The sequence below is a fragment of the Canis lupus genome, chromosome 7 (genome assembly GCF_011100685.1).
Source record: "Canis lupus familiaris isolate Mischka breed German Shepherd chromosome 7, alternate assembly UU_Cfam_GSD_1.0, whole genome shotgun sequence".
NCBI classification, from domain to species: Eukaryota; Metazoa; Chordata; class Mammalia; order Carnivora; family Canidae; genus Canis; species Canis lupus.
In genome coordinates, this window is record NC_049228.1 from 57571244 (window position 1) to 57582152 (window position 10909).

A 10909-nucleotide genomic window follows, 5' to 3' on the forward strand; every position below is an offset into this window, starting at 1 on the left:
TTTTTAAATATTTTATTTTATTTTTTATTAATAAATTTATTTTTTATTGGTGTTCAATTTGCCAACATACAGAATAGAATAACACCCAGTGCTCATCCCGTCAAGTGCCCCCCTCAGTGCCCATCACCCATTCACCCCCACCCCCCTCCCTCCTCCCCTTCCACCACCCCTAGTTCGTTTCCCAGAGTTAGGAGTCTTTATGTTCTGTCTCCCTCCGAGAAAAATATTTTTAAAAATGTATTTTTAAGGGCACCCAAATTCAGTATGAGGAAAAGATTACATTGCATTTATGATTATTTAAAGAAACTTAAAGAACACAGAACAATTTGGGATATAATAAAGGGCTGAATAGAGAAAATACAAACCTTCTAAAACTGATTATGTGAAGCTATTAGCAAGAATAGTTGGTTACAGAGAAGACTTTATTAGAGAATGCGTAAATCTGCACAAACCTCCCTAGACCCATCCATATAAGCATTCATGCACTGGTGAAATTTTTAGCAATAGCTAATTATTGCCAGCTAGTGTTTGACATGCCAGGGATGAAATTGTGGCAGTGTCTAAAGTCCCTGCTCTCAGAGTTCTGGAAAAGGGAGGGGGGGGAGCAATAAGCAGGTAAACAAATAGGCTGGTCAGATGATAAATGCTTTGAGAGGAAACAAACAGTTGACGATAAAAACAGAGTGAGTGGGGCAGAGGGAGTATTTAAATGGGTGGTCCCTGAGATATTTGAAGTCACCACTCTAAGGAAGATCTGGGAATGGTTTTCCAAACTGAAAACAAAGGGGACAAAAGATAGGGAGCATCTTGCTGAGGTATAGAAAGCCAACCTGCTTGAAAGGCAGGGCATCCCAGGGAGAGTAACTGGAGATGTGAGACGGGGGAGTAGAGAGGTCAGGAGACAGATCATCAAGCCGTAACTCAGGGTGGTGGGAAGGTGCTGGAGGGTTTTAAGCAGGAGGGTAACACAATTTGATTTATATTACATAGATCACTCTGGTTCATGTGTGAAGGATAGATTACAGAGGTACAAGAGCCACGGCAGCGAGAAGCTCAGGTTTAAGCCACTGCAAGAGTCAGTTCAAGAGAGAATGATGGCTCAGACAAGCAAAGTAACAGGAGGCAGTGTTAGGATTTATTTTGGAAGTGAGGCAAAGGGACTTACAACATACCAAATGACAACAAATATACGCCCTGTTATACTAAGTGAGAGAGGTCAAACACAAAAGACTACTTTCTGTATGATTCCAAAACTTAGTGACAGAAAGCAGATGGGGTTGTTGGAGCCAGGGGCTTGGGGGAGGGAACGGACCTTTTTAGGGTAATGGAATTAGTTGTTCTAGATCTCGTTCGTGGAGGTAGTTCTATAATCACCAAAATTCATCAACTTGTACACTCTGTGTGAATTGCACTGTACCACCTCAACAAAGCTGAAAAACAACACAACAAAACAAAAATGCCCCAGTGACAACAGGCCAGAAACAACAACATTGCATGAAGAAGATCACAGAAATACATAAAACATTCCGAATCTTGCAGGCCTCCTGCCTACACCACCCCAGTAACTACTGAGTAGTAGTTACTCAGTAAACTGAAATAACAAAATTAGTTACGAGGAACCGAACAAAGAATTTTCTGGGCCAGGCCCAACATTCCCATTAATAAGGCAGAGTGTTAGATCCTTCTGAAAGAACCCAAGGGATAGAAATGAACACAAACCAGGGCACCTGAGTGGCTCAGTCAGTTGAGCAGCTGCCTTCAGCTTAGGTGGTGATCCTGGGGCCCTGGGATCAAGCCCTGCATTAGGCTCTCTGCTCACTGGGGAGCCTGCTTCTCTCTCTCTGCCCTTTCCTCCATTTGTGCTCTCTCTCGATGTCTCTTTGTGTCTCTCTCTCAAATAAATAAATTAAAAAAAAAATAAATATGTAAACACAAACCCTGAGATAAAGGATTCTTATTTGTCTGCCCCATCCCCACTTCATAAGGTGGTTAAGAATGATGAATCAATAAAGATACAATCAGAATGAGAAATTAGATGAAAGGCAGAAGCTAAGTATAGAAGTCAATTACATTTTTTTTAGACCAGTTCAATGTTTTCAAAAATTCGGAGCGAGTTGCCCTTGCTTTAACATCCAATTTTATAGGAGGTGCCCGGTGGTTCAGTCAGGCTCTGTGCTGGCCCTTGGAGCCTGCTTAAGATTCTCTCTCTCCTTCTCCCTCTGCCCCTCCCCCTAATTTTTCTTTTTTTAAATCATATTTTACAACTAAACCCAAATTTCTGGCTTCTCTTGAAAAACTGGTCTCCTCCAACTCTGGACTCAATTCCCATATGGTCACATGGGCTGGCACCCCTACCCTGTGGAGTGAGTACTCACCCTCCCCATTCATTGATATCACTTGCAGTCTGCAGCTCCTAAAGACATCGATTAGGAACTGGATGGCTCTAAGAGCCTTGAAACCAGATGGAAACTTAAATACCTTGCTCCCATTGATAATTTTATTAACCCCTTTCTGTTTCCCTAAATTAAGTGATTATCAATTAAACCCTTGTAATGAAGAGATCAGCAAAGCATTTGTAGAAAAATGAGGAAAGGCTTGCTGAGGACACTGGGTAAAATTAGGTACCCAATCTTAAAGAGGTAAAACTGAACACTAAGCATCATAGATTTAAGGAGGGAAGGGATGCATTAGGGACTCCATGGGGTCCAAGGCTAGACAGGCAAAATAAGTATTCACACATGGTCCCCAAATAGGACTCTGTAAGACCCATTGGCAACATGAGGCCGATCTAACATTCTATTTGTTCTCAACACTAGGCTGCCTCACTGTGGGGATGTGAAACGAAGCTGAATGAAAATCTTGAGCTGGCTTGGTGAGCTTGAAAATGGAAATGGAAAAAAGGGAGTTGTTATTGTTATTCAAAATCATGATAAGAGTCTCAGGCTAAAATATTTCAATGTAATAAACACACGCACACACACACACACACACACACACCCTACTCCCTCCTCACCTACACAGATGAGCCAGACAGGCCGGAGTACAGCTATTCTTAGAGCAAAGCCCTCCAGCCACTCACTACCCCTGAGATTTCCTTTGATGTTATTTCTGTATTCAATTAGGTCCCACTCCAAGTTCATCCTGGGAATCATTCAGCCTCCAAAATCTGATTCTGAATACCTCTATACCGGGTTATTTGTTGATTCAAAATTTAACCCCCAAAGAAAATGTTATTTCCTTTAACTTAAAATCTTAGCAGGGTGTCTTTCTAAAACCTACAAAACTGTCCTCAACTTGCTGTATTTTATTGTCAGTTAAATAGGTTTTAGTAAAGCTGTGCTTCACACTTTAAAGTGAATATAAATCACCTCAACATCCTATTAAAATGCAGATCCTGATTCAGTGGCTATGAGATGGGGCCCAAGATCCTGCAGTGCTGCTAGTCCACAGGCCAGTAGCCAAATCCTAAGGAAAATCTGGGCATAAAACTCAGTCTGCTACATTATTTAGGTTCTGTTTGTTAGAGAATACATAATTTAATAGATCACTAATATTTAATTTGCTTGTGACAATACTAATGTTACTAAGTAAACACAGAGCAGTCCAAACACCAGAGGAGGCAAATTTCAGGCCAGCTTAATTACATCTTTCCGAAATTCTCAGTAATACAGGGACAGATGAGTAACCCCATAAAAATAATGGAGTTCAGAAACTATCATGAGACTCCTGTTACTTGACTACATAGCAGCCGTTGGCTGGCACTACAGGGTAGTTGTCCCCACTTGAGGGGCATTCACCGAAGTATTCAAACTGCATTGTATTTTAGAATCATCCATTAACTCAACTCATATTGAACACCAACTAAGCACCAGATCCTTAAGGGGTGGCAGTGTAGCATTTCTTTACTAGAGCAAAGACTCTCCAGAGTTTTTGGATCTTGATGGTACCAAAGGCTCTAACCATCCTATTTTAAGTGATGCTTACCCAAGCACACTGGAAGGAGGAAGCATTCTAAATACATTTCTTTTAGCATCAGGGGCCTGTATGTTCATATTTAAATTTCAAAGTTTGTCTTAAAGTCAAATCACAGGTCAAAAAATATGTCAATGATAACTGGTAATCAGATGGGAACTTCCACAATATTCCACTTCGACTCCCATCATCTGTGCCCATCTAACGCCCAATATCCTATGAAATGGATGAACCATTCAGTCTCCTGCCATGGCCACGCCTCCCCTGGGCCCCAAGACTCACTGTAAATCCCAGCTCCTCTCCTACTCAAGGCCATTGCTCTTAAAATTCTCTTTCCTCCTGTGTATCAGTTCCCCCCTCACTACAGGTTCATTTCCATAACCATACAGAATATTCCACTTTTCCTCTCTTAAAAGAAAAAAATATTTAAAAAATTTTTTATTCTATTTTATTTTTTTAAGATGTTATTTATTTATTCATGAGAGACATGCAGAGAGAGGCAGAGAGACACAGGCAGAGGGAGAAGCAGGCTCTCCGTGGAGAGCCCCATGCGAGACTCGATCCCAGGACCCCAGGGATCAAGACATGAGCTGAAGGCAGATGCTCAACCACTGAGCCACCCAGGCATCACAAAAATATTTTTTTAAAAGAAAACTCTCTTGATCCCACTTCTCCTTCCAGCTATTGTCCCAATTTCTCTCCTTTGCTTTGCCTCCCCACTCCATGACAGGGCCTCTCTGTCTCTGACTCCTGTGATCACTCAGGAACCCACTCCAGGTAGGCTTTGGTGCCCAGCATTCCACTGACACTGCTCTTCTGGAGGTCACCAATAGCCTCCATATTAATAAAACCAGTGGTCATCTCTCAGTCTTGTATAGATATCTGCCAGAATAATTTTATGTCTGTTGAATGTAATTATTACTTTTTAAAATGAAGGCTTGTATTTTATAGATCTTTGGTATTTTTAAATTCAATTTTTTTCAATAATTCATTTTTTAATTTTATCAGATTATTGATCAGTGATGGGCTAAAAGCACAACAAAACAAAACCTCACTGCTTCTTTACAGCAGGTAATTTGAGAAGCATTGCTCTAAATATCTTAAAATTGCAACTCCCCCACATACTTCCTATCCTATTTCCTGGCTTATTTTTTTTTTCTCTTTAACACCCATCACTATATAAACAAGTGACATATTTAATGCCGGTATTTTGTTTATTGTGCACCTGCCAGATGAGAATGCAAGCTCCAGGAGGATAGATATCTGTGTCTATGTGCTCAGCACAGGACAGGGGATATTTGCTTGATCAATAAATGAAAGCATTCCATGCAAAAGCAGATCTAACCAAACAACTCATAATAAACCAAAATAAAAATGATGAAGAAAATGAACAATGATTTTATTTTAAAGAAAACTGTGTGGATTCCTACTGTCTGCTTGAGCAGCATGTAGGTGTGTACATGGTTGCCTGACAGCCAGATTTTTTAGTAGAATGCTGAACGGTCTATAGTAAAGCCTGACAATGATCTAATTTTTGTTTTTGATACCAGATTTTAATAACCCTTAAAAACTCAGTTGATAGGTGTGATGGTTAGTTTTATGTGTCAACTTGGATAGGCTATAGTACTCAGTTATCTAATCAAACACTTACCTAGGTGTTGCTGTGCAGGTATTTTGCAGAAGTAGTTAACATCTATAATCAGTTGACTTTAAGGAAGCGATTATCCTCAATGATGTGAAGAAATTCCTTAAAATCAGTCTTTTTACACACACACACACACACACACACTATTGGTTGTTTCTCAGAAGAACCCTCACTAGTAGATAATATACAAGGAGATAATAAATATCTGTAATAATCAATAAGGCAAATAGCTTTAATCTTATGTTAAAGAAGAATTCTTTGGGATTGCACAACTCCTGTAGGAATGAAATGGGCAGCAAAATGGCTGAAAGGGGGTCAAAAGGTATGAACTTTCAGTTAAAAATAAATAAATCACAAGGCTCTAATGTACAACATGGTGGCTACAGTTAACACTATATGTATAGTACTGTAGTATATATTTAAAAGTTGCTAAGACAATAGATCTTTTTGTTTTTCCAAGATTTTATTTCTTTTTGATAAAAAGAGAGCACAAGCAGGGGGAGTGGCAGGCAGAGGGAGAGGGAGAAGTAGGCACTGTTGAGCAAGGAGCCAGATGCAGGCCTTGATCCCAGGATCCCAGGACCATGACCTGAACCAAAGGCAGATGCTTAACCAACTGAGCCACCCAGGTGCCCCAAAACAATAGATCTTAAAAAGTTGTAAGAAAAAGCTGTGTAACTATGTACGCTGACAGATGTTAACTAGACTCTTCATGGTGTTTGTTTTCCAATTTATATAAAGATTGAATCATTATGTTGAACACCTGAAACTAACATATGTCAATTACACCTTAATAAAAAATTTAAAATATATTTAAATATTTAAATAATTTTTAAAATGTAAATATAATAAAATATATTAAATGTTAAAAAAAAAGTGAAAGCACTGATGTATATTTCTGGGTCAGTTTAAAACTCATCAGGAAACTCTCAGAGAACCACTAATTTGATGCAGGCTGTACCATTCATACTTGACCACAAATGGAAAGTTTTAATTCACTTACCTGAAAGCACTTCAGAATTATCCTCAACAGTTCCATTTTCAAAATTAGGCAAATTCTGTGATTTGGAACTATTTAACCCAACTCAGTTCGATGAAGATGTAGCTCTTTGTGCCTTCTAGCATGCTCCAGTCTGTACCTCCTAGTTCTGTTAGATCTATTCTCCACTTCTTGATTCTTTTAGATAACTCCCTTAGCTCTGGCTCTGACCTTTCCCCAAACCCGTTCTCCCAGTACCTTTGGGATATTTCCCTTTGGATATCTCCCTATCAGACTACTGTATACTTGACAAGCCCCATTACAAGTTCACTACATTACCTCTGGAGCTGAACTCTGCCCCCCTTTATCTCTGTCACCTGTTAGGGAGTTGCCTTCCACCCTTTCTCCCCCCTTTATCTGTCATACGCAACTGGTCAACAAATTTCTTTAAAAATACTTATTTTAAATATAAATCAGATTCTGATTCCCTTTCAGTTTCATTCACACAGCTTCAACTTATCTACTCCTCACCCCCATAACAGAAGATAAGGCAGAGGTGGGAAGCCTTTCCCCCAAAAGCTGTTTTAACAACTGATACAGACGTATGAGCAATGTCGATTTGAAATGACAGCACATTAAAATAGAATATCTTAAATTAAAGGCCACCAAAGGAAAAAGAACTCAGCTAAAAGGAAGATAATCTGCGACATCTTAGAAATGTCATAGATCTATCTTTTGTGGCCCAGTTTTATTCCAAAAGAAATACAGATAAGAAATAATACCCATTCCTGGGTTTTTGCTTTGTGGAATGTCTTTAAGGGAGATAGAAATTAAGTGTTGAGGCTTTATGATGGGCCACTTTTACATTTTTAAAATACTCATAAAAATTCCATTATTCACCCTATTGTACAAATGAAGAAGCAGTCAAAGAGATAGCCCCATGGTGGTCACACAACCAGTCAGTGGCAGGGCTGAATTTCAAATACTGCTCTCTCTCAGTCCCACTGTTTCTACAATTTATAGAGTGCTATATACATACTCATTCAATGTATTTTTGTCATTATTAAGTACTTGATTGACTCGAAATAGGTTTATGAGCAGAAATCAGCATAAACCAACGAGTTCAACAAGTTTGGAAATTAGCTTCAATAGGAGATAACATACAGAGATTTCATTTGCATTTCTCCATTTTCCAATTTAGGGTCAATGGAGGAGAGTAAATTTATTTAGGAAGTACACAAATGGTGTTAACAGCACTCACCATTCCCAGTGGAGAAGGAACTCTAGTTAACATTTATAAAGTGGAAGGGGCCCAAGTAAATTTGCCAAAAGGAGGAATATGGAAATTCTGCCCACAGCCAGAACAATGGACATAGATTTGTCAAAACAAAGAACAGTAAAGTGAGGGAAGGCAATTCATCCAGCCCTTGTGCTACTTCATGACTATTTTTTCCAGTTGCTGGTTTCCTATTCAAACTCTAACAAAGAAAAAGATTAAACAAAAGATTTAACTTTTTACACATTTACATTATCCTTTAGCAGAAGCAAAAACACTACAAACAGTAAGTTATGGCATTCAAAATCCAAACCAGGTGGGATCCCTGGGTGGCTCAGTGATTTAGCGCCTCCCTTGGGCCCGGGCGTGATCCTGGAGTCTGGGATCCAGTTCCACTTCGAGTCCCACACTGGGCTCCTTGCATGGAGCCTGCTTCTCCCTCTGCCTGTGTCTCTGCCTCTCTCTGTGTCTCTCGTGAATAAATAAGTAAAATATTTTTAAAAAATCCAAACCAGGGAAAACAATCCTCAATCAGATAACAACCTCCAATATCAAAGTCATCCAATTCAGTTCTACAGAAGGAACTTTCAAGACTCGATGCCCGCTGCGCATTCCTGGTGCAACTTTAAAGTTTTAATGCACAGCCTAAATTTACCCATAGCTACCCGGGGATGATTACTGTCCCAACTAATCAATATATTATACTGTTACACGATGCTATCTCGGCTTCCATCTTGGCCTTGGGATTTCATATCATGAGCTACATCTGGACAGCTGGGAAACAACATCAGTAATCAGTCTGGAGGCCAATTAGGCTTGAGTTTAAAGTACAACGCTGAAACAACAGGCCTTGAAAACACAGCCACAAAATAATGCCCAGGGCACTCTTTATTTAAACACTATGTGGGCTGCATTTTTCCTTCTTGGCTCACCACCGAGGTTTTCATGGTGCTTCTCAGTCACTAGTCTATAGGTGTCAAGAACCATCTAAGTCTTTTTGAAAACATTTTGTGCACTTGCATTTATAATATGGGTTTTTCCCCCCTTGCTAAGCCAGAAGCACTTACTAGCCATTGCGGTATTGCCCTGGCGCTTCATCAAACTCTAGTCAGCCAAAGAAGACATTAAGTGGGCTTCCGTTCTCACTCTGTGCAACTCCCCGCACCCCACCCACCCCCAACAGGCACACACTCACTCACACACCCAGGCAGCCACGGAAAGCAAGCTTCTGCGGAAACAGAACACGAAACCACAGGTCCAACTCCCATCACTAGTGGCCCCAGCACACATTAAGGACGGGCCAATTTTATATAGGGATTTTGTTTTCAAACTCTTTTTAGAAACGACTAATTTTTATCTCTGCTTTCCATCGATTTTAGGGAAGCGCCGCGTGAGGCAGGGAGTCTGCAAACTCCTGTCACTCTGTGGTTAGATTTTAAAGGGCTACACTCAAGGGCCTGGCGCTAAGGTTCTCAGGTCCCGGCCCCACCCCGACAGGCACTTAAAGTCTAAGGGCTACGAGGTCACTCCGCCTGTTGAGCTGATCTTTGAAGGGCCTGAGTGTGTGCATTAGGATGGGGAGGGGGAGGTGGAGGTGGAAGGACAGTTTGCACGGATCTTTGTTTGCTCAAGAGGCTGCCCCAGTGGGCGTCCTGGAACACGTGCAGGGCCAGCAAAACAAAACCGACCTGCGGGGCGGCGGGGGGTGGGGAGGGGGCAGCACCTCCCGATTGATTGAGCTCGGCGGGGTGATTGCTCTGCAGAAGCCCACTGCCCTGTGTCCAAGCGGGTGCCGGCCGTCCAGCCAAGGGCACCCTCCCCAGCTGACGGCCCCGGCCCCCGGCGGCTCCTGCGCCTGGGCACCCGGTCTGGGGCTCCGCACCTGGGCTTGGGGCAAGCAGCGCCTCGGGGCCTGGCGGGGAGGCGCCGCGGCGCCCGCCTGTTTCTGTTTTCGCCTCCTGCATGCCTGTGTCACCTTCCGACAGGTCGCCTTCCCCGCGGCCCGGGCTCGCCGGGTCCGGGTGTGTCCCCCGCAGGAGCTCCGTTCCCACGCGCGGGCTCCCCCGGCCTCGCCCTCCCCAGAAGCGGGCGCGCAAGCCGAGCTCCCCCCGCACTCACACGTGGCCGCAGCGGGTCCGGACGGGCTGGTGCAGCACCTCGAGGCACACGGAGCAGTCGAAGGACGTGACGGGCAGCTCGGGGTCCCCGCTGCGCTCCAGGGCCCGGGGGGCGGCCGAGGCGGGGGCGGCTTTGGCGCTGTCGCTGCTCAGCACGGAGCCCATCGCGGCGCCTCTCGCCCAGACAGCGGCCGGCAGCTCCGCGCCCGCGGCCGGGTTGTTTTGCTGTCCTGCGGCAGAGGAAGGAAGTCCCGGCCCAGCGGCGACCGCCGCCTCCCCGCGCGCCCGGCGACAGCAGCCCGGCGGCGGCCGCGGCCCGGCGCCCCACCTCCGTCCAGGGCCGACGAGCGCGCGGCCGCGGCCGACACAAGGAGGCGGGGGCGGCCGCACGGTGCGCGCTGCCACGGCCCGGCTCCTGCGAGGGCTGAAACCTGAAACCTCCCCCGCAGGGCCCGGAGCGGCGGGGCGGCCGGCGGGCTGTCGCGCGCGTCCGTACCGCGTTCTGGCGAGCTCCGGAGAGGGTGGAGCCGGCCCCGCCGGCCGCGACGCAGGGGCCCCGCGGGAGGTGATGCTCGCGTCCGCCCTGCGCGGCTGCGACCCCAGCGCGCCCCGGCCGCGGGCTGGCACCGAGCGGCTCCCGAGACCGCGCCCCCCTGCGCTCGGGCCGCAGTCGGCGCCCCACGGGGGGAGGGCTAGCACGCGGCGTGCAAAAGGTTCTGAGACCCGGGTTCGGATCCCAACTCACGACGATAAGGGTTCTAGTGCTATAAATTCTACTGCCTCAGTTTCCTGGGCGCAGGGTGTCCCGCTGTTGCCCCTACTCCCTGCCCCTCCCTCTTTTAGCCATGACCAAATACATCATTTAATGAGCCATACCTGGGCGCCTGGGAGGCCCAGTCGGTTAAGCATCTGCCTTCTGC

The 10909-nt window shown here is 44.7% G+C and overlaps 1 protein-coding gene across 2 annotated transcripts in view; it reads right to left on the bottom strand.

The window, feature by feature from the left end:
- RNF125 (ring finger protein 125) overlaps nt 1–10274 on the bottom strand; it is a 36752-nt gene extending 26478 nt beyond the window's left edge. Inside the window, exon 1 of one of the 2 annotated variants that reach the window (XM_038543592.1) lies at nt 9991–10274. In XM_038543592.1, coding sequence (XP_038399520.1) covers nt 9991–10154 — 164 coding nt within the window. In that variant the 5' untranslated portion in view covers nt 10155–10274. The remainder of the gene's footprint in view (nt 1–9990) is intronic. The other variant, XM_038543591.1, reaches the window with a different exon arrangement.
- Between the last annotated feature and the right edge of the window lie 635 nt (nt 10275–10909).